The sequence below is a fragment of the Oryzias melastigma genome, linkage group LG2 (assembly GCF_002922805.2).
Source record: "Oryzias melastigma strain HK-1 linkage group LG2, ASM292280v2, whole genome shotgun sequence".
Classification (NCBI taxonomy): Eukaryota; Metazoa; Chordata; class Actinopteri; order Beloniformes; family Adrianichthyidae; genus Oryzias; species Oryzias melastigma.
Genome location: NC_050513.1, coordinates 15,763,367 through 15,783,106, shown reverse-complemented (window position 1 = coordinate 15,783,106; position 19,740 = coordinate 15,763,367). Strand labels below are relative to the sequence as shown.

At 40.3% G+C, this 19,740-nt stretch overlaps 1 protein-coding gene across 4 annotated transcripts in view; it reads left to right on the top strand.

Moving 5' to 3' along the window:
- Positions 1-19,740, top strand: part of agap1 (ArfGAP with GTPase domain, ankyrin repeat and PH domain 1) — a 141,177-nt gene that overhangs the window by 41,642 nt on the left and 79,795 nt on the right. For 2 of the 4 annotated variants that reach the window (XM_024289067.2, XM_024289065.2), the window contains exons 2-7: positions 10,215-10,273; positions 10,356-10,443; positions 13,835-13,849; positions 17,296-17,381; positions 17,735-17,876; positions 19,582-19,716. In XM_024289067.2, coding sequence (XP_024144835.1) covers positions 10,215-10,273; positions 10,356-10,443; positions 13,835-13,849; positions 17,296-17,381; positions 17,735-17,876; positions 19,582-19,716 — 525 coding nt within the window. The remainder of the gene's footprint in view (positions 1-10,214; positions 10,274-10,355; positions 10,444-13,834; positions 13,850-17,295; positions 17,382-17,734; positions 17,877-19,581; positions 19,717-19,740) is intronic. The other 2 variants (XM_024289069.2, XM_024289066.2) reach the window with 1 other exon arrangement.

Here is a 19,740-nt window from a genome sequence, read left to right as displayed (position 1 = left end):
TTGAGCGCTTTCTAATGCTGCGTCTGCCATTGTCTTTGACACATGCGCAGTAGTGCTTAACCAGGTTGGTGGGGATGTCACAGGAAGTTTTAGGAAGACTCTGGTACCATAACAATAAAAAAGCAGAAAGACTGTCCAATGCAATATCTAGCTAAGATATGTGTTTTACATCCAGTTTATGCACATTCCGATGAGTCGGAAACATAATTGGTGATTAGTCAACCATGAAAATAATCATTTGTGGAAGCCCTCCTGTTGGAAGAGGTTTGGTGTGAAATGTAGTGGTGTAAATCTCATGAATCTTGCTCCATTTCGCTTTTGTATTTTTTTTTTTATGTTTATTGATTTTCACTGGTAACCATTGCAGACATTAACCTTCATCCACATTTGTTATGGGATGGATAACATGTTTATGTAAGGCCTGGGTCAAAAACAGTTATGATAACTTGCTTAGCTATCTGTGAATGCACGAGTTTTAAACACGGGAGCCCAAAACAAGTGTCTACGCATGTTAACGTCAACTTTTCATTGGTAGTGGTCCCTTGAACGCGCGTTTCCGAGGGCGATGAACCTTTTACAGCTACAGGGAAGTCTGAATAAAAAGAGAAGCAAGGATGCATATGACAATTGTAAGGACATGTATGCACTACTTGTATAATTTTTCCGCTCATTAAAAAAACGGGAACTTTAAAGTTTTAACCGAATTCAGAGAAACGGGAAGCCAATATGATTCTCATATTTACAGAAAACACTGACTTATGTTATTGTCACATATTCCAAAAAGCTCCCAGGCGGTGACCTAAATGCAAGTTTTTCAACAAGTTCAGCAGGTGGCAGAGTGGCGGCATCAGGCAGTGGCATTCAGGCACGTTGCTTGGTGGCTGTGGAAGTTTTCAGAAAAAGTTAAACGTTTTACGGTGTCTGAATGATTTTTTTTTTTTGGCATTGGTCAGCGGTGGCTCATAGTTCTGTGCGATATGACGATATGAATCGTGTGGGCGATATCAAGATGCGTATCGTGTGGGCGATATCAAGATACGTATCGTGTAGGCGATATCAAGATACGTATTGTTTGGGCGATATGACGATACGTATCGTGTATTTGATATCAAGATACCAATTGTGTGGCCGATATCAAGATACGTATCGTGTGGGCGATATCAAGATATGTATCATGTGGGCGATATCAAGATACGTATTGTGTGGGCGATATGACGATACGTATCATGTATGTGATATCAAGATACCAATTGTGTGGGCGATATCAAGATACGTATCGTGTGGGCAATGTCAACATACGTATCGTGTGGGCAATATCAAAATACGTATCGTGTGGGCGATATCAAGGTACGTATCGTGTGGTCGATATGATGATACGAATCGTGTGGGCGATATGATGATACGAATCGTGTGGGCGATATGACGATACGTATCGTGTGGGCGATATGACGATACGTATCGTGTGGGTGATATCAAGATACGTATCGTGTGGGCGATATCAAGATACGTATCGTGTGGGCGATATCAAGATACGTTTTGTGTGGGCGATATCAAGATACGTATCGTGTGGGCGATATCAAGATACGTATCGTGTATGTGATATCAAGATACCAATTGTGTGGGCGGTATCAACATACGTATCGTGTGGGCGATATGATGATACGAATCGTGTGGGCGATATGACGATACGTATCGTGTGGTCGATATGACGATACGTATCGTGTGGGCGATATCAAGATACGTATCGTGTGGGCGATATCAAGATACGTATCGTGTGGGCGATATCAAGATACGTATCGTGTGGGCGATATCGAGATACGTATCGTGCATGTGATATCAAGATACCAATTGTGTGGGCGATATTAACATACGCATCGTGTGGGCGATATCAAGATACGTATTGTGTGGGCAATATCAAGATATGTATCGTGTGGTCGATATGATGATACGAATCGTGTGGGCGATATGACGATACGTATCGTGTGGGCGATATGACGATGCGTATCGTGTGGGCGATATCAAGATACGTATCTGCGATCGATATGGCGATACGTATCGTGTGGGCGATATGACGATACGTATCGTGTGGGCGATATGACGATGCAATATGATGATACATATCGTGTGAGCGAAATGTTATTTTTATTGCTGAACTTGTGTGCAGAAATTGATTTTCCGTCTAAGAAACTTGAAGCTGTTTCTCATTTCTGACTATTCAGGTACATCTTACAGAAAAGTAATAGAGAAAGGTAATTACATTTTTGTCAATCTTTTTTTCAGAGAATAAAATGAAATGAAAATACAGTATATGTTATTCCTGTATATCGTGATATATATATCGTTATTGTGATATAAAATAATTGATATTGTTGTATACCATTCTCCATATTGCCTACCACTAACTAGTGGCCCGTGTACACTTTGAGGTGTGCGGTTGCAGGCATAATGATGCAATTACAAAATTGGCCAACATCTAAAGACAAATTTCGTAGCTCTGATTGGACAATTTACAAATTATATATGGACGTCCGGTCGCCAGGCGTGCAGTAGGTATGTAAAAAGCGGGCCATTCTGCATCCCATGACTGCTACCGTCTACATTCATGACCACACCATTGTTTTTCCAAAAATTGGAAATCTTGAAAATTCTGCCGATGCCTCCCCATCCATGGTGACAGTTGTAGTTGTGAACGTAGCCCAACAACAACAGGATTGAGGTAGAAAAACATGAATGAACCTAATTATGAAAAATACTTCTTGAAAGGAATACTTCTTTTCTTTCTTTATACTTTAAAAATGATGCAAACCAACCCCATTTTCCACAAAACTATTCCTATTTTTTTATTCACTATACAGTAGTCTTCTTTTTGCTGAAAAGGCTGACAGCTGCTGAAAACTGAGGGGTGAAGAGCAGAGGAGGAAGAGGAGGCTCAGAGAGATGCGCGTGAAATGGAAGAGGTGGAGAGAAACGGCGTGAAGGGTGAAGGCGGCGATCACTCTGCGATGCGTGTGACTGATGCGGCAGCGGCGCCCTGATTCGACACAGTCGGGGTTCACACAAACACACACACACACTCAGAGCCCGGAGCCACGCTCCACCCATGGTCCCCCTGGGTTTGTGTGTTAACACAATCATGGCATCAGATCTGAGGAGGTGTGTGTCTGCAGCACACTGCTGTGTGTGTGTGTGTGCTGCAGATGGGGTTCATCATTAGCATTCATAGAAGGCTTGTGTCAGTTTTTGTCGACTTTTTTTGTTGCCTTCAACCAGCAGCAGAGCAGAGACGAGCCTAAAACTGCAGGTGCTCCCAGGCTTTTAGTTTGAAAGTCCAGTAGTTTTATGTTGACATTAGGAAACAATAAAGCAGGGTTTAAGATTTGCTTCAAGGTTCCTGTTACTGGCAGGTTCTTCAGTTTAACTATTATTGCCTTTAGATTTTAATAGAGATTTCATTGGATTCACTCATAAATTATAAATGTTTTTTTAACATAAAGAAAAGCAACATTTTTTTTCTTGATTTTTGTCCTCCGTTAGCTGATAGAGCTGTTAATGGTTTGAACCTTTTGTCTAACGTTATGAATGAAAACCAGTTTGTGTCGCAACAGACTTTGTTTCCGTCCAATTTCTGCTGCAGTCAGCGTTTTCTGCTGTCATTCAGGAGCTCCTTTCTCTGTGTGTTGAGCGACATATAAAGGCTTAACATGTGTAATTGTATTGTTTTTAAAGGTGGAATTATTAGTTTCTATTGTTCTTCAGCTGTTTTTATTAACCTTATTTTAATCTTTAGTCTTTAAATTAGGTTGCTTTCCCTAAAAGTTCCTCTGCGTTCATTATTTGATTATTATTAAAAGTGATTTTTAAAAGTGTTCCCAAGATTTTGTCATTTTTAGCTAAAAAAAAAAAAATAAAAAAGGGGGGGTAATTTTTTAGGGCATAGTTTCTGCAGAGCGGCGGGAGTTCATTAGGAGTTTACTTTTGAATTTCTGTGGGCGGGGCAGTTAAAGTGAAGGGACTCCACCCCTTTTTTTTCCTTTTCTATCGGTCGGAGCTCCTTCTCATTAGCTTATAGCCCCTCACGTCCCCAAGCTAACATTGCCGATGTTCATTAAAGTTGTGGGCGGGACTTTCAAATTGAAGAAACTCCGCCCCTTTTTTCCATTGTCTATCGCTGAGAGCTCTCTATTTACATGCCCTCCCACTAGCTTACAGCCCCTCACTACCCCAACCTAACTTACTGGTGTGTATTTGCGGAGGTGTGGGGTAAGCCTGCCCCCGTTTCCCGTCCTCCATCCATCACCTGCTAGCTTTGTGTCAAAAATGTGTCGTAAAACTCTGAAATTCTGTTTTAATCTTAAATTATTGTAAATATGTCCTCCGTCATGAAAAAAAAAAATGCACCAATAACCTGTTAAAAACACCATTTTCATCTGAGGGGAGAATTTTCTTTTTTTATGAGAAGAAAACAGCTCAGATGTCCTGTCTCCGTCCTGATTGTTTATGTTTACTCCTGTGAATCTGCAGCATTTGTCCAAAGCAAAACTGAAAAACAGCTTCCTCTTTCCGGCTGAACGTCTTCCCTGTTCTTTGTCTTTAGTGAGGCACGGCGTGTTCGATGGTTATCTGATGCAGATAGTCGACACGTTTTACTGAAAAGCAGAAGCTGCTCTCTTATTTTCCACCTGAAGTTCAGATTCCCAGTAATAAAGTTTATTTATCTTTCTGCGGAGCTTCACCTTTCGACACATCCGTTTAAGGCGCCTTGCAGCATTCCCAGAATTCCTCAGCTGCCGGTTTAGATCTTTGAGGCTTCGCGGTGACGTCACTGGAAATTACAGATCGTTCGCTCAGCCGTTACCTTGACGACCGAGCACAATCAGATGAGATAAAGCCGCAGGTGAGGCGGGAATCCGCTCTGACTCAGTTAAGAAAACAGAAGTTTTTGTTCAGTTCCAGATGATTTTAGTGATGCTTCTGCAGAAACCAAAGAGATTCTTTAAAGTCGTGCAATATTTAAAAAACGGCTAAGATAAAAAAATATGAAGTTGAATATTTTAGTACATTTGATGACTCCAATCATTGTTTAAATTAAACATAAATGCACGGTTAAGACACATTTACATCATACCTTTTTTTATTTTAAAGCAAAATTTGTATTTAAAAAAGCAAGAAAGTCCTTTTGTTATTTTAATTCAAATTAAATTAATAAAACATTTATTTAGGCGGTAAAGAAAAAAAATCAAAATGTTAGTTACATTTTGGGGAATAAAATTTAATATTTGTGCAGTTAGTAAAAGAAAAAGCTCATTTTTTGTAAAAGTTTTTCAAAAAATCTTAGTTTGTAAAGTTAAACATTTAGAAAAAAAGTAAAATAGTTTCAAATAATTTAAAGTAAACAAATAAGATGTAATTTTCTTTTAAAAGTTGTCCCGTCAAGGTTTGTTTATCTGCTTCCTCTAGATTTTATAAGCGCGTTTCCATGGCGACGCAGTCCCTCCATGAATCCTATCAGCTGATCTCAGTCTGTTTCACGTGGCGTGATTGTTGTTGTCGGCATGTACGGCACCGAGGACGGTCGCCGGCCGCTGGAACGCTGTTAGAAGTTTAGCTCCGCCCCCCCTAGGCTGCTCCTCCCATTCTCCTCTATCTAAAACTTGGATGCTTCCCTCTCTATTCCCTCTTTCTTTGCTCCTCTGTGTAAAAATGAAGCAGGTCTGTAGTTTTTGAAGTCAAACTTTATTTATACAGGAAGCAGAACAACCTGCAAAGATTTATATAATCTATTTAATAAAATGTAACATTTAAAAGTCAACTAAGACGCATCGAATTTGTTGAAAAACAGACTCTTTAGTAATATTTTAAGAATAAAAGAACATTCTAGAAACACCTAAAGGTGTCAACCCTTACTGAAGACACCTTAAAGGTTTTCTTTCATTTTTAGCTCCCTTTATAACAAATTCTTTCAAAAGGTTCCTCATTTTTTAAATAATTTTTCAGTTTTTGTTTAACAATTTGCAAATCCTAATAAAATCAATAAAATTGATAATTTGTTAATTTCTCTAAACATCTAGACTAATCAATAATTATTATTGATAATTCATGTTGTGTGTAAAAATGATGTTTAAATTAATAAAAATTCAAAATTAAAAGTAGGAATATTCTTAAATTGTTTGTTGCTTCTTAGCATTTTTGTTCTATAAAAGTTCTAAACTCTTGTTCTTTAAAGAATTATTTATGCTAACAGAATATGAGTTTTTTTGTCTTTCATATAAAACTTTTTTAAAAAATTCCAAAAAAAAAGAGTCAAAATAAAATATTTTAATGTACAGCAGCAGGAGAAAGTTTGTGAGCCTCGATTTTTGTAGAAAATGGACACTTGATGGAGAAAAAAATATTTTTATTGAACACAATTTTGTCCAGTTTGTGCATAAAACCAAGTATTTCCAAAGGGGTCACATATGTTCTATGTACACAGCAGAGATGGAGACTCGAGTCACATGAATTTGACGACTTTAGACTCGACTTGAACTTTCAAACCTCTGACTCGTGACTTGACTTGGACTTTAACCCTCTGACTCGAAAAGACTTGCTATTTTCCCCCAAATTCAAGGATTAAAATGTACATAGAGAGCTCCGCGCCGCGGTCTCTCTGTGTGGTGTCGGTCCAACATCCAATCAAATCGGGGCCAGTTGGATTGATTCCACAGTCCAACCAATCAAATTGCAGAAAACCATTGCACCCTCCCCAACTCTGTTTTTGAAACATTAATAGTAGGACTCGAGTGAGACTTGTTGGTTTTGACTTGGGACTTGACTCGGACTTGAGGACGACGACTTGAGACTTGCAAAATGATGACTAAGTCCCTCCTACACAGATTGTTATTCATTTTAGTTAAATTAAATACAATTTTTTTCCCCCTCAAAATTTCTAATCCTGTTTTTAACTGGAAATTTCTCTTTTCTCCAGACTTTCAAAGTAAAAGCATGAATCTATATGAGGGAATTATGAGCTCTTTATTAACTTTATATCATTTTTTTGGGTTAAATTATCTCTGCACAGCTTTTATCTAATATTAGACAATCATATTTTATTATTATTAGATGATTTAATAAACAAAAATGAGTAAAATCGTTTTTTTTTCTGCAGTTAAAATTGTTGCAATTTAGGCAAAAGATTGAGACAAAAGTGCTGTGCAGAGGCATCTCCTCCACTCTTCCGTCTTCCTTCTCCTCGTGTCATAAATTGATTAGCGCCCCCCCCCACGACCTCGGTGGACGTCCTAATCTGTTTAGAGTGAGTGAGTGGGACGAATGCTGCGCTCTGATTGGCTCAGAGCCAGTTGGTCCATCATCGGAGGTCGGTGTCCTCTGAGAGCTGCTGATGGATTGATGTTCAGGTGTGTCGTCATCCCGTCTTTCACCTGCAGCCGGGGTTTCTTTGTCTTTGGATCCCAGATGTTTTCGATCTAAACTATGTCGGATCATCACGACGGTGAAGATAACGTCCACTCACCTGCTGAAGCCGGGCAGCAAAACAGGAAGCAGCTGCATTAACATCCTGCCTGGCAGCGTCGTCGGGGTGGAGGCGGGGTGGATCCCCGACACAGACCGTGGTCTGTCTGAGCCGTCACAATGCCCCCCTTTGTCTGCCCCGACGGCCAATCAGGACGCTCCCCTCTGGATTCCTTCCAGAGCGGAAATCTCCAAAAACCTCCGCCGGTGACCCGGGAGGATGCCAGGCCCCGTATCCTAGCAACAGCACCAGCCAACTTCAACAAGCAGCTTTTATCAGTCATGATGGGGGCGATGACATCACTTCCTGATAGTCTGATGGATTGCTTTACACTAAAACACTGAGAACAGAGCATTCAAATCAATGAAATCCTGTATTTGATAGTAAAATCTACTCCATTTTTATTCATTTTGTGGCAAAAAATGAATCAATTTGTCTGTTTATTAAGTTCAATTTATTGTCTGATTAGTTAATTTCTAAATTTGAAAAAAAAAATCCCTTTTGTTGCACTTTTTTTGATTAGATCAAGGTTTGATCTAATCAGAAATCTGAACCTTTATGTCCATAATTGTTTGTTTTCTTTTAAATTTGAATAATTAAAACGTAATTAATGTATTTTTGTTCATTTTCTAGTGAGTCTTTGGTAAATCTGACAAATGAATCTCATTTAGCACTCCACCTTTAAGCTATAGACACACAAACAGCCCATGATGTTCACACTGGACAGGCAGGGGGGGCTTCTCCTTTTTTTTTTTTTTTTTTCCTATCGTTTTCTATTGCATGTCCGCCACCTACAGTAGGTAGAGGTTTGGTGCAAAACGTCAAAGTGGTGAAAATCTTGTGAATCTCGCTCCATGTTTTTTCCGTCACAGCTCTATTCCGATATATTAAAAAAAAACACAGTTCACGGAAAAATCGCAATTATTTCTTTTTTGTGATCAGTTTTCAAACAGTTGGGACTTCTAAAAAGATCTATACATCACTACAAAATCAGAGTCCCTGATTGGTCAAAGTTCAACTGGTTTAGCTTTCAATGGGGATACAATTTCCCCGAGTTTTGTACGTAGAGCCTGAAGACGGTTTTAGAAACTTGTGTAGCTAAGCGAGATCGTGAAAATTTTAAACGCGGAAACCCAAAAAATGGTTTTGGCCGAAGCTAAATAATAAGTTAAACTCTTGACAGAATATAGAATATTGATGTTGAATTTTTCCTTATTTTTAAAAAATTGCAGTAATAGCCTAGAACAAGGATGGGAAGTTCCAGGCCTCGAGGGCCGCAATCCTACATGTTTTCCAACATTCCCTCCTCTGGCATGTTCTAATTGGCTGGACACACCTGAACCAGGTAATCAGTCATGAGTAGGGCTTAGATATCTGGAAATGGTGCAAATACTGCGGCCCTCGAGGCCTGGATCTGCCTATCCCTTAACTAGATTCAATTTTACAAATTTTTTTCAAATAAATCAAATCTTTTTACAGTATATCTCATCCCTCAAGCCGTTCCAGTAAGCATTCTACTGCATAAGGCTTGGCCTTCAACCACAACATTGTGCCAAAATATTGATATTGCGACATATCGCGATATTTAGTGCTGTATCGATCTTTTCTCGGTTTTTGGGGTTTTTTGGTAAAATATCGCCCAATTTATCTACGGATTTCTTCCATCATTTTGAGATTGTTTTTACGTCCTCTGATTGGTTGAAACATCTGCAAAACGAAGCAGAAGTGAAGCAGTTCAGACTCTCCAGATCCTGGAAAGTTCTCAGAAAGCCCGAGCGACCCGTCTGGTATGCTCGCCTTCCATCGTCTTCACCTCCTCCTGAGGAAGACGAGTGTCTGCAGGCGGACGCAGATTGCTGCTGATGAATTAATAAGAGCGGCTGAAGGCTGTGACCCACTGGCCTACTTCAGAGGGGCCGAGGCACTTCTGATGTTTGATGGAGGTCTCAAGAAGATACCGTTTATGTGTTGTTGTTTTTTTTTTTGTTATTTTTGAAGATTCCTTTAAGTGAATCAACCAAACTTTAATCTTGAACTGTTTTTATTAAGAAGGAAAAAGACAAAATGTTTATAAATGTTTGTTGATTTAAAAAACCCCTCTGATGGAAATGAACACATTTTTGGTGTTTTTAACATGTTCTTGAAGCATTTTTCTGACAATGGAGGACATATATAACCAAATTTAATCTTAAAATTGCATTTTGAGTATTTCTTTATTCAAATTAATGTGAATAAGGAGCAAACATAAAGAAAAACATTGTTTTTGTGACAAAGAAATTATCTAATTGACGATTGTTTTTTCTTGTTCGAGCTGAAAACTGTAGCTGATGGCTCCAATATTAGTTTGGGTTTGTGAGGGGCTGTAAGCTAGTGGGAGATGGATGATGGAAAGTGGGGGCGGGCTTTCTCCGTGTCTACTTTTGACATTAATTTTTGTCATTTTCCTGTCAAACTCGTCTCATTTTTATGGGATTTAGAATTCACAATGTAAACCAAATCTGTAAATAGGCAAAACAAATTCTGCAAAGTTGTTTAAAAAAAACAGTTTTAGGATTTTTACAAAAGAAATTCTACACACCAAAACACGTTTACTTAAAGCTTTTTGATCATTTTATTAATTTTTTTAAAGATTTTGCTATGGAAAAATATGTTAAGAAATTTTCTCTAGCAAAAAAACACAAAATGATGGTTGTTTGTGTTGCAGACGCGTTCGTCAACAGTCAAGAGTGGACGCTGAGCCGAACGGTTCCCGAGCTCAAAGTGGTGAGTCCTCCTTCCATGTAGCTCCGCCCCCTTTTTAAATTTTCCCCTATAACCGCACTCATACACGTCGTCTTTCCACCAGGGCATTGTGGGAAACCTGGCCAGCGGGAAGTCGGCGCTGGTGCACCGGTACCTGACGGGAACGTACGTGCAGGAGGAGTCGCCTGAAGGTGAGAACGTCCCGCCGGCTCTGCTCCATGGCTGGATCTGTTGATGCTTTTGAGCAAAACAAAGTCAAACCTGCATCTTAAAGTGGGACGGTCACAGTCAGGGATCAAATAATCCATACAGGATTAGATTATTCAGAACTCACCCGAATTAATTCATTAAATCATGAAGAATATGCTTTTATTTTGTAGGGACTTTTTCCTCACAGTAATTATTGAATTATTTTCAAGCGGCGTTCCGAACAGACGGATCAGGTGAACGGCGGGACGTGAAGCGTAACGATCGTCCTCCTCATCTATTATTGACGCCAAAAGCTCGCCCACGCTCTTCACGCGGCGCCAGCGGCCCACGGCGAGGCCCCACTTCCACCCAGGGCCAATGTCGCTTTAATATTTCATTTCTCTGCTCGCTCCATCCGGCACGCAAAGGGACCGCTCGCCTCAGCAGAGACGGACCGCCATCACGGCGGGGAAGCTTTCGATTATTGACTTTTATTTTGAAATGACACATAAAGTAGTAACATTTTTGATATCTTAACCTTTAAAAATCACAGTGATCACTTCAATGAAAGAAATTAGAGCATCAAATGAAGAAAATGTGTTCCTTTTGGCACTACTTGATTAAGAAAAAATTTGAAAAACTTTTAATTTTATCAACAAAAGTTATAAAAAACACTTTAAACAGTTAAAATGTCCACAAAAAGACGCACATTTCATGATCAATTATACTTCTTTAGGCTCATTAGAGACACAAAAATCCTAAAAATGTGAGTTATTTTTTATAAATCCTGACAGTACTAACTGAACAACAGAGCAGTGGTTCTGTCAAGACTGCATCTGTACCTAATTACCCCCCACCCCCACCCCCGCGGGGCTGATTGTGTATTTAAAACCCCAAAACCATCAAATGCCGTTTGTTTGGGAAGAAAACTTTGCTGCTTTATGTCTGGGGTGGGGGGGTGGGGGGCAAACGCTGGCACAGCAAACCCTTCCTGCTGTGTGTGTGGTTGGGGGCGAGGGGGGGGTCTAAGTGTGAGTAAATTAACCTTACGAAAAAATGTCAGTTTTAACGATAGGAAACAACTAGACATTATCTTAGCTGAGGTGGAGGGGCGGGGCAAACTTTCATACTCTCTGGGCTGGCCCCGCCCACATGTTTCAGTCCATAGATGCACCCCCCCCATCCCATATAGAGGAAGCTCTAAATAAACTTTAAGTGAAAAACATAAAATAAGCTTTGAATCGTTGGAAAACCACTGAGAAACTGGAGAGGGGAGGGGTGAATTCCTGCTGTCTAAAAATACCACATTCCCATGCCGATTGATTGTGGGCGGGGCCTGTGGCTTCCAGCGGCACCCGGAGCCCACAAACCAAAACTATTCTGAGGCCGGAGCCAGAACTGCAGCAGAGCTGTCACAAACTGGACCTGAACCGACGTGCTGCCTTCAGGGACCGTCGGACTGGAGAGTGTGTCGGAGCAGCACATGGGATCCATTATACAACAGAACAGCGTTTGGGGAACTCCCCGCCACCACCGGCGGGATGCTGCTGGCTGTGGTTAGTGCTGGAACCACACTCCTGTTGGAGATGCTGCCGCTTTACAAGTCTTCTGTTGGAGAGAGGAGACGCAGCAACGAAAAGGAGGCGCAGCAACGGAGAGGAGTTATAGCAACGGAAAGGAGGAGCAGCAATGAAGAGGAGATATAGCAACGGAAAGGAGGAGCAGCAACGGAGAGGAGACGCAGCAACGGAGAGGAGACGCAGCAACGGAGAGGAGACGCAGCAACGGAGAGGAGACGCAGCAACGGAGAGGAGACGCAGCAACGGAAAGGAGTTATAGCAACGGAGAGGAGACGCAGCAACGGAGAGGAGGCGTAGCAACGGAGAGGAGGTGCAACAATGGAACGGAGACGCAGCAACGGAAAGGAGGCGCAGAAATGGAAAGGAGGCGAAGCAACGGAAAGGAGTTATAGCAACGGAGAGGAGACGCAGCGACGGAAAGGAGTTATAGCAATGGAAAGGAGGCGCACCAACAGAAAGGAGTTATAGCAATGGAAAGGAGGCGCACCAACAGAAAGGAGTTATAGCAACGGAGAGGAGACGCAGCAACGGAAAGGAGGCACACCAACAGAAAGGAGTTATAGCAACGGAGAGGAGACGCAGCAACGGAAAGGAGTTATAGCAATGGAAAGGAGGCGCACCAACAGAAAGGAGTTATAGCAATGGAAAGGAGACGCACCAACAGAAAGGAGTTATAGCAACGGAGAGGAGACGCAGCAACGGAAAGGAGGCACACCAACAGAAAGGAGTTATAGCAACGGAAAGGAGACGCAGCCACAAAAAGGCACAGCAACGGAGAGGAGTTATAGCAACGCAGAGGAAACGCAGCAACGCAGAGGAGGCGCAGCAACGCAGAGGAGGCGCAGCAACGGAAAGGAGGTGCAGCAATGGAATGGAGACGCAGCAATGGAATGGAGACGCAGAAATGGAAAAGAGGCGAAGCACAGATGGGAGGCGCAGCAACTAAAAGGAGCAACAGACAGGAGACATAACAAAAACAAAATATAGCAACGGAAAGGAGACGCAGCGAAATACAAGAGATGCAGCAACCGACAGGAGGCGCAGCAACAGAAAGCAGACTCATCAGTGGAAAAGAAACCTATCAATGGAAAAGAGACGCATCAATGGACAGGAGAAGTAGCAATGGAACGAAGATGTTGCAGCAAATAGGAGACGCGGCAATCCTGAGCCTATTGGGTTTCTTTAATTTTTCTTCATCACTGTCTGAAACAGGCTGGCCCCGATCATAATGTGACCACTCTCATGCCCAGCAGTTTGCTTGTTGACAGTCTTCCCATCACTAACATTAATACATTATTTTGTATTATTCACCATCATTTTCACCAATAGTTGATCTAAACAAGGAGTTCTTCTCATTTTACAACTTAATCAAACTTTTCTCCAAATTGGAAAAAAAATCTTGTAAACTTTTCACTGAAGGGCCGATGTCTCATCAATGAAAGAATAAACTTTTTTGGGTTCCAACTAAATAAAGTTTGTTTTGGTGACGTTCTTCAATGGGCAACAATCAGCAGAAGCAATGAAGCGTCTAATAAACTTAGATAAATCCACACAAGGTGATGACAAACAAATGAAAGTAGAACAAATAGAAGAAGAACTAACGCACATCAAATCGTCATGGAGAGCAGGTGAACAGATCCAGCCATGATCTCAAACGGTGGAGCCTCTGACCTCTGACCTCTGCTCCTTGTTCTCCTCTGGCTCTTTCTCCTCCTCTGTTTCTCAGCATGTTTGAACTGTGGCTGCATCTTTGATGGTGTTTTGCTTTGTGTTTCCTTCCTTCCTGCTTTCTGGGCTGCTCTTGTTTACATAGCTGACGTGGACGCAGGTAACGACCCGCTGCCGGCCCCCTTTCATCACCCTCACCATCGTAACACCGATCATCTTCCTCGTAGTGTAACCTCCAGGATCAGGTTCAGCTGCTCGGGATTTTAGATCTCTCCAGGTTTGATCTAACGGAGGAGGACACCATGTTTCACCTCCACGCTGCCTTTCAGCGTGGAGACACTTTTATACGTCTGAGTGAGTTCCAGGTCAGAGTTCAGGGTCCTTTCCAAATAAAACTGCACATTCCTGTGAGGATGATCAGGGAGCAGGACTGTGTCCAGGGAGGAAGTGCTTCAGGAAGCCTGGAGAAGTCATCTGCAACACTTGAGGGAGAGCTTTTACTGAGAAGTTCACTCTGAAATCCTGAAGGAATTCATCGTTCTACCTGTCATCTGACGCATGCTGGCTAGCTTTGCTCAGTTTAAGATGTGTTTAGGGGTTACCATAGCAACACTTCATCCTTTTTACAGCAAAGGAACACAGAGAGAACCTCTGCTGTGAACACGTAGGAGGGAAAACTATGAATGTTTTTGAGCTGCTGAACCTGAAACTGAACCGGAACACCTCCTGTCACTCAAACGTTAACCCCGCCCCCCCTCAGTTCATCTCCGATTTTCTTCCTCTTCATCCTTCATGAACATAAATGAATCGCATGCTTTAGAAAAAATGATTTCACTCGTCTGATTCCATTAACCAACTAGATATTTAGCATCACTGGCGATAATGTAAGTGTGAATGAAGTTACTGGTGAAGTCTTGGTAATGTTGAAGTTTGCCTCAGCAAAAATGCTTAAAACATCGTTAAAAATATTGCGTAAAATGCCAAAACAATGGGCTTAAAGATGAGTCGTAATGTCAAAATATCTTATAGAACTGAAGAACAATCAATCTCAATACAAGTAAAATGGTTAAATGCCAAAATAGCGTAAAACTGTAAGAAAATATAAGTTATCCGTGACAATTAGTATATTAAAAAGTTAGCTAAACCCCATTTTAGGTTAAAAATCCTGGTTAGATGCCAGATTAGCTAAAAGAGCTAGCATAACAAAGAAACCATTGAAAGAAACGACGGCTAAATGCCAAATTATTTTAGAAAAAAGGGAAAAAATATGTAATTTAGCAAAGAAAAATGCTAGCATATTAATAAAGTATTACCTTGATGCCAAATGTACTAAAAAATGTAGATGCCAAACTACTTAAATGTGTAATACGAAATGGAGAATTGGGTTAAAAAACTGGGGAAATGGCTAATTTAGCCAGCATATTGCTGAAATATTAAATAAAGTCCAAATGCTTTAAAAAAACACAGTAGATTAATTATAAAAAAATGCTAGTTTATCAATAGAATTATAGCTAAACTCCAAAGTAGCTTAAAAAACTCAGTAGATGTAAAATGATCTAAAATAGCTGGTCTATTAGTAAAATTTCAAAATAGTTTATTTTGAAAATATTAGCAAAACTCTCAATTAGCTTAAAATAAACACAGTAAAGACCAAATTAGGCCAAAAAGCTTGGTTAATATTAAAATATTAGCTAAGCTTCGAACCGGCTTAAAAAACTCTGTAGATGTCAAATTATCTTAAGCATAGAAAATAAATAAATTAGCTTAAACAACTAGCATATTGCTATTTTTTTAGCCAAATGCTAATGCTTCAAAGCTTTCACACAATCAGAAAAGGCCAAACAGTCTTTGTGTCCTCATTTGAAACTGTTTCACCCACGTAGGGCTGCAAGAAAAGCTCACATAACACCAAAACCATATTTAAATGACAAATTAGTTTAGAAAAAGATCTATAAAATATCTAATTTAGCCAAAACAGCTAGCATACATACCTAGAATATTAGCTAAACTTGAAATTAGCCTGAAAAAAACATCAATTGATGTAAAATTATCTAAAATATCTTGCCTTTTAGTAAATTATTAGTTAAACTCCAAATTAACTAAAAAACACAGTAAATGCCAAATTAGGCACATAAAAACAAGCTAGCATATAGTTAAAAGATTAGCTAAGCTCCACAATTTAGCTTAAAAATAACTGGTAGATGCCAAACTAGCTAAATAAGACGGCATAATGTAAATGTCATGGTCAAATGCCAAATTAGCACACAAAACAAGAAAATTATATAAATGACTGTAAAAAGTTAGCCGATTGCTGAAATATTAGCCAAATTCAAATGTTTGATAGCATTCTCACAATCAGGAGAGCTAACTATGAAAAGCTGCTTGTTTCATCAATCGAGGGCTGTCAGATTTGCTGAAAGAGCTAGCATAACACAGAGATGTTAGCTAAATGCTAAATTATCATAGAAGATGTGAAAAATATCAAATTTAGCTAAAACAGATAGCGTATTGCTAAAGCATTAGCTTAATGTTCTTAAACTAGAAAAAAAATGTATAATCTAAAGTAGCTAGCCTATTAGTAAAATGTTAGCTAAGATCCAAATTAGCTTAAAAAACACAATAGATGCCAAATTAGGCAACAAAGCTAAAATATTGTTAAAAGATTAGCCAATCTCCAAATTAACTTAAAATAATCAGTAGAAGCCAATTTAGATAAATTAACCAGCTAGCTTATTGCTAAAATATTAGCCAAATGCTAATACTTGACATCATTCAGATAATCAGAGGAGGTGTAACAATGTTTGAGGCTCCATTTAAGATGTTTGCTTCATCTTTGGAGGGCTCAGATTTCTGTCCAATGAGGCGTCTTCGTGAATCATATTTTTGAAAAACTTTTTTTTTTTTTTTTTAGCTGCTGATCCGCAATCTTCCTGCCGGGAATTTCTTTCCGTATCCGTAAATACACGGACAGAGCGGCGTGTTTGTGTGTTTGTGGCTCCTAGTTTATAATTTGCTGTATAGCCGAGCGCACACTCCTCTTCCTCCTGAAGCCGCTGGCTCAGGCGTTGGGCCGCAGCGTCCTGGGAAAAAACGGCGTGTTTAGAAGGACTTTCCCAGGACGGAGGAGGAAGACGCTCCTCAGAGGGGTGATGAAGGTGGAATCCAGACGCTGAGATGTCACCTCCTGCAGAAGTTATTTTCGTATCGACAGGAAGTGACTTTAGTTTTGGAAGGAACTCGCATATATTCATTAAAATATACAGATTTTAGACGGAAAATGAAGACTTTGACAGTTCCTTTGGTTCAGGAAGAGTATAAACAGCAGGATTAAAGATTTTATTTTGAAATTTGTTCCAACTGTGGAGTCCAGAAACTCCAGGCGAAGGAAGTGATGGAAAACCGCAGCGTGTGTTCTTCTGGTTTATCCTCCACCGTGTCATTAGGACGCGGATCAGCTGATCCTCCACCTTAAATAGGCCCAGACTCCCATTTTTAGCTGCAGCCACTTCCTGTTAAACCCAGAGGAAGCGCCTCTGGTTCCCACGGCGACCTAAAAACAGACAGTACTCCCACTGTGTCCTCACTGTGCTCTGCTCACCTGTGCAGGCGGCAGGTTCAAGAAGGAGATCGTGGTGGACGGTCAGAGTCACCTGCTGCTCATCAGGGATGAAGGGGGACCCCCGGAGGCTCAGGTAGGTACTGCAGCCTACTTTTACTTTACTCTTACATAAAGTATCTTTAAATAAAATGAAGAAACAAAGATTGTAGCTTAGATTACAAAATGTGTCAAAGTAAAAGCTGTTTTTGTTATAGAGAAAGGAGTTCTTAAGGTGCGTGAGAGCCGCAGTCCTCTGGACAAAAGTGGGTCAGGTGCTCATCAAATACACTTTTAATATGAAAGAGTCTAGACAGGAAACTCCGCCATGAATAATTCACTCGTTACTCTCTGTCTCATCTGGAGCGTTCCGCCGTCCGACTCCACTTAAACTGATTTACTCAAAAAGGCGACCCCCTTTTTAAAAAAGCCTTTGAACTCTGCGTGCAGTTCGCGCTGTGGGTGGACGCCGTCATCTTCGTCTTCAGCCTGGAGGACGAGATCAGCTTCCAGACCGTCTACCACTACTACAACCGGCTGGCCAACTTCAGGAACACCACCGAGCTGCCGCTGGTGCTGGTCGGCACACAAGGTCAGACACGTGCAGACGGCATGCCGCCACGCCGCCACACGCAGCTCAGCTTTGATTCTTAGCGTCCTGCTGCCCTCTAGTGGTTAGAGGGCGTAAAGTTTTCCAGTTTCATCGTCTCTATCATCTTCTAGCACTTTAAAGGTCTTCTGTAATGTGATAGTTTATCTGTCTATTGTGGAATGAGTTACTTCTTAACTTTATTACCAAATACGTAATTAAATGTTCTTATTGGAAGTGTTTCCTCACCATATCGTGGTTCATCTTTTACAGTTTTACTGATGTTTTTTAACCCTTGTGCTGTCCTGATGACTCCACCTTTACATTAACAAAATTATGAAGCAAAAAGAAAAAAATAGGGCTACTCCCCACAATAGTGCACTGTGTGGTGCAGGAATTGGACAAAATAAACCCCAGAACAAGCTTTGTGGGGGAAGGGGGTGTGTTTAGATTTATACCAACAGATGAAGAAGAACAAGACGTTTGTTTGAGGTTTTTAGCTGAACCCCTGTGCCCTCTTATGGGGTCCAGATGACCCACTGTTAATGCAAACATGGCTAGAATAGCAAAAGGGTTACGCAGCTTATCGCAACACACAAAAAATTCTATTTCTGTAGATCAGATTTTTAAAACTTTAAAACCATAACTTCTAAACATAATTATGAACTATATTTATAGCATTAGCTGTGATAATGCTACTGTAAATGCTGTAAGCTGAATTTGGCCACTGAAGATGCTAGTGCTGATAGCTGAAAACGCTGAAGCTGATATCCAGCTAAAATATTAGCTAAATGCCAAATTAACCCAAAAGACTAAACAAACAAAAAGAACAAAAAAACTTAGGTTAGCTAAAACAGCTAGCATGTAGCTGAAAATAATAGCTAAACTTCAAAATATCCTAAAAACTGAAAACGCTGAAGCTAATAGCCAACTAAAATATTAGCTAAATGCCAAATTAGCATAAAAAGACTAAACAAACAAAAAAAAAAACTAGCTAAAGCTAGCATGTAGCTGGAACTATTAGCTAAACTTCAAAGTATACTTAAAAACAGAAAAAGCTAAATGGCAAATTAGCCTAAAAAAAAAGGAAAAAAAGCCTAAATTGGCCAAAACGAATAGCTTGTAAATTTTAGCTAAACTCCAAAACAGCCTAAAAAAAGACCTAAATTAGCCAAAACAGTTAGCATGTAGCTGAAATAGTAGCTCAAGTCCAAATCAGCCCAAAAAAGCAAATGTCTAAGCAAATGTAAAAATAGTCCAAAAAATTAGCAGAATGCCAAATTTTTAAAATTTTTTAAACTGTTACGTTTTAACATAATTATGAATAAATAATAAAAAGACAGGAATATTATTCCAGAATAAATCAACTTAAACCTTAAATAACATCCAATATTTTACTTTGCATGAAAATATATTTTGTCAAAATTATACAAATTAGAAATAAGGACAAGATAACATCAAACCATTAATAACAATAAAATAAAATGATCTGGAGGGCCGGATCCGGCCCCTGGGCCTTAACTTTGACCCATGTACTGTAGACCTAACCCTAAAGTTTTGGGTAGTTTGTATTCTGGTTTAACTGAGTAGAGTTCAACCAGCAGAGGGCGCCAAAGCATCAGCCAAGTCTTCAGTGCTCTTCATGTCATCCAGGTTTCTGTCCTCAGTGTTTCTGGCTGAAAGTCCCAAGTGTGTTTGTCCTCCTCAGACGCCATCAGCTCGACCAACCCGCGGGTCATCGACGACAGCCGGGCCCGAAAGCTCTCCAACGAGCTGAAGCGCTGCACCTACTACGAAACCTGCGCCACCTACGGCCTCAACGTGGAGCGAGTCTTCCAGGACGGTAAGAGCGGGAAAACGTTCCTCC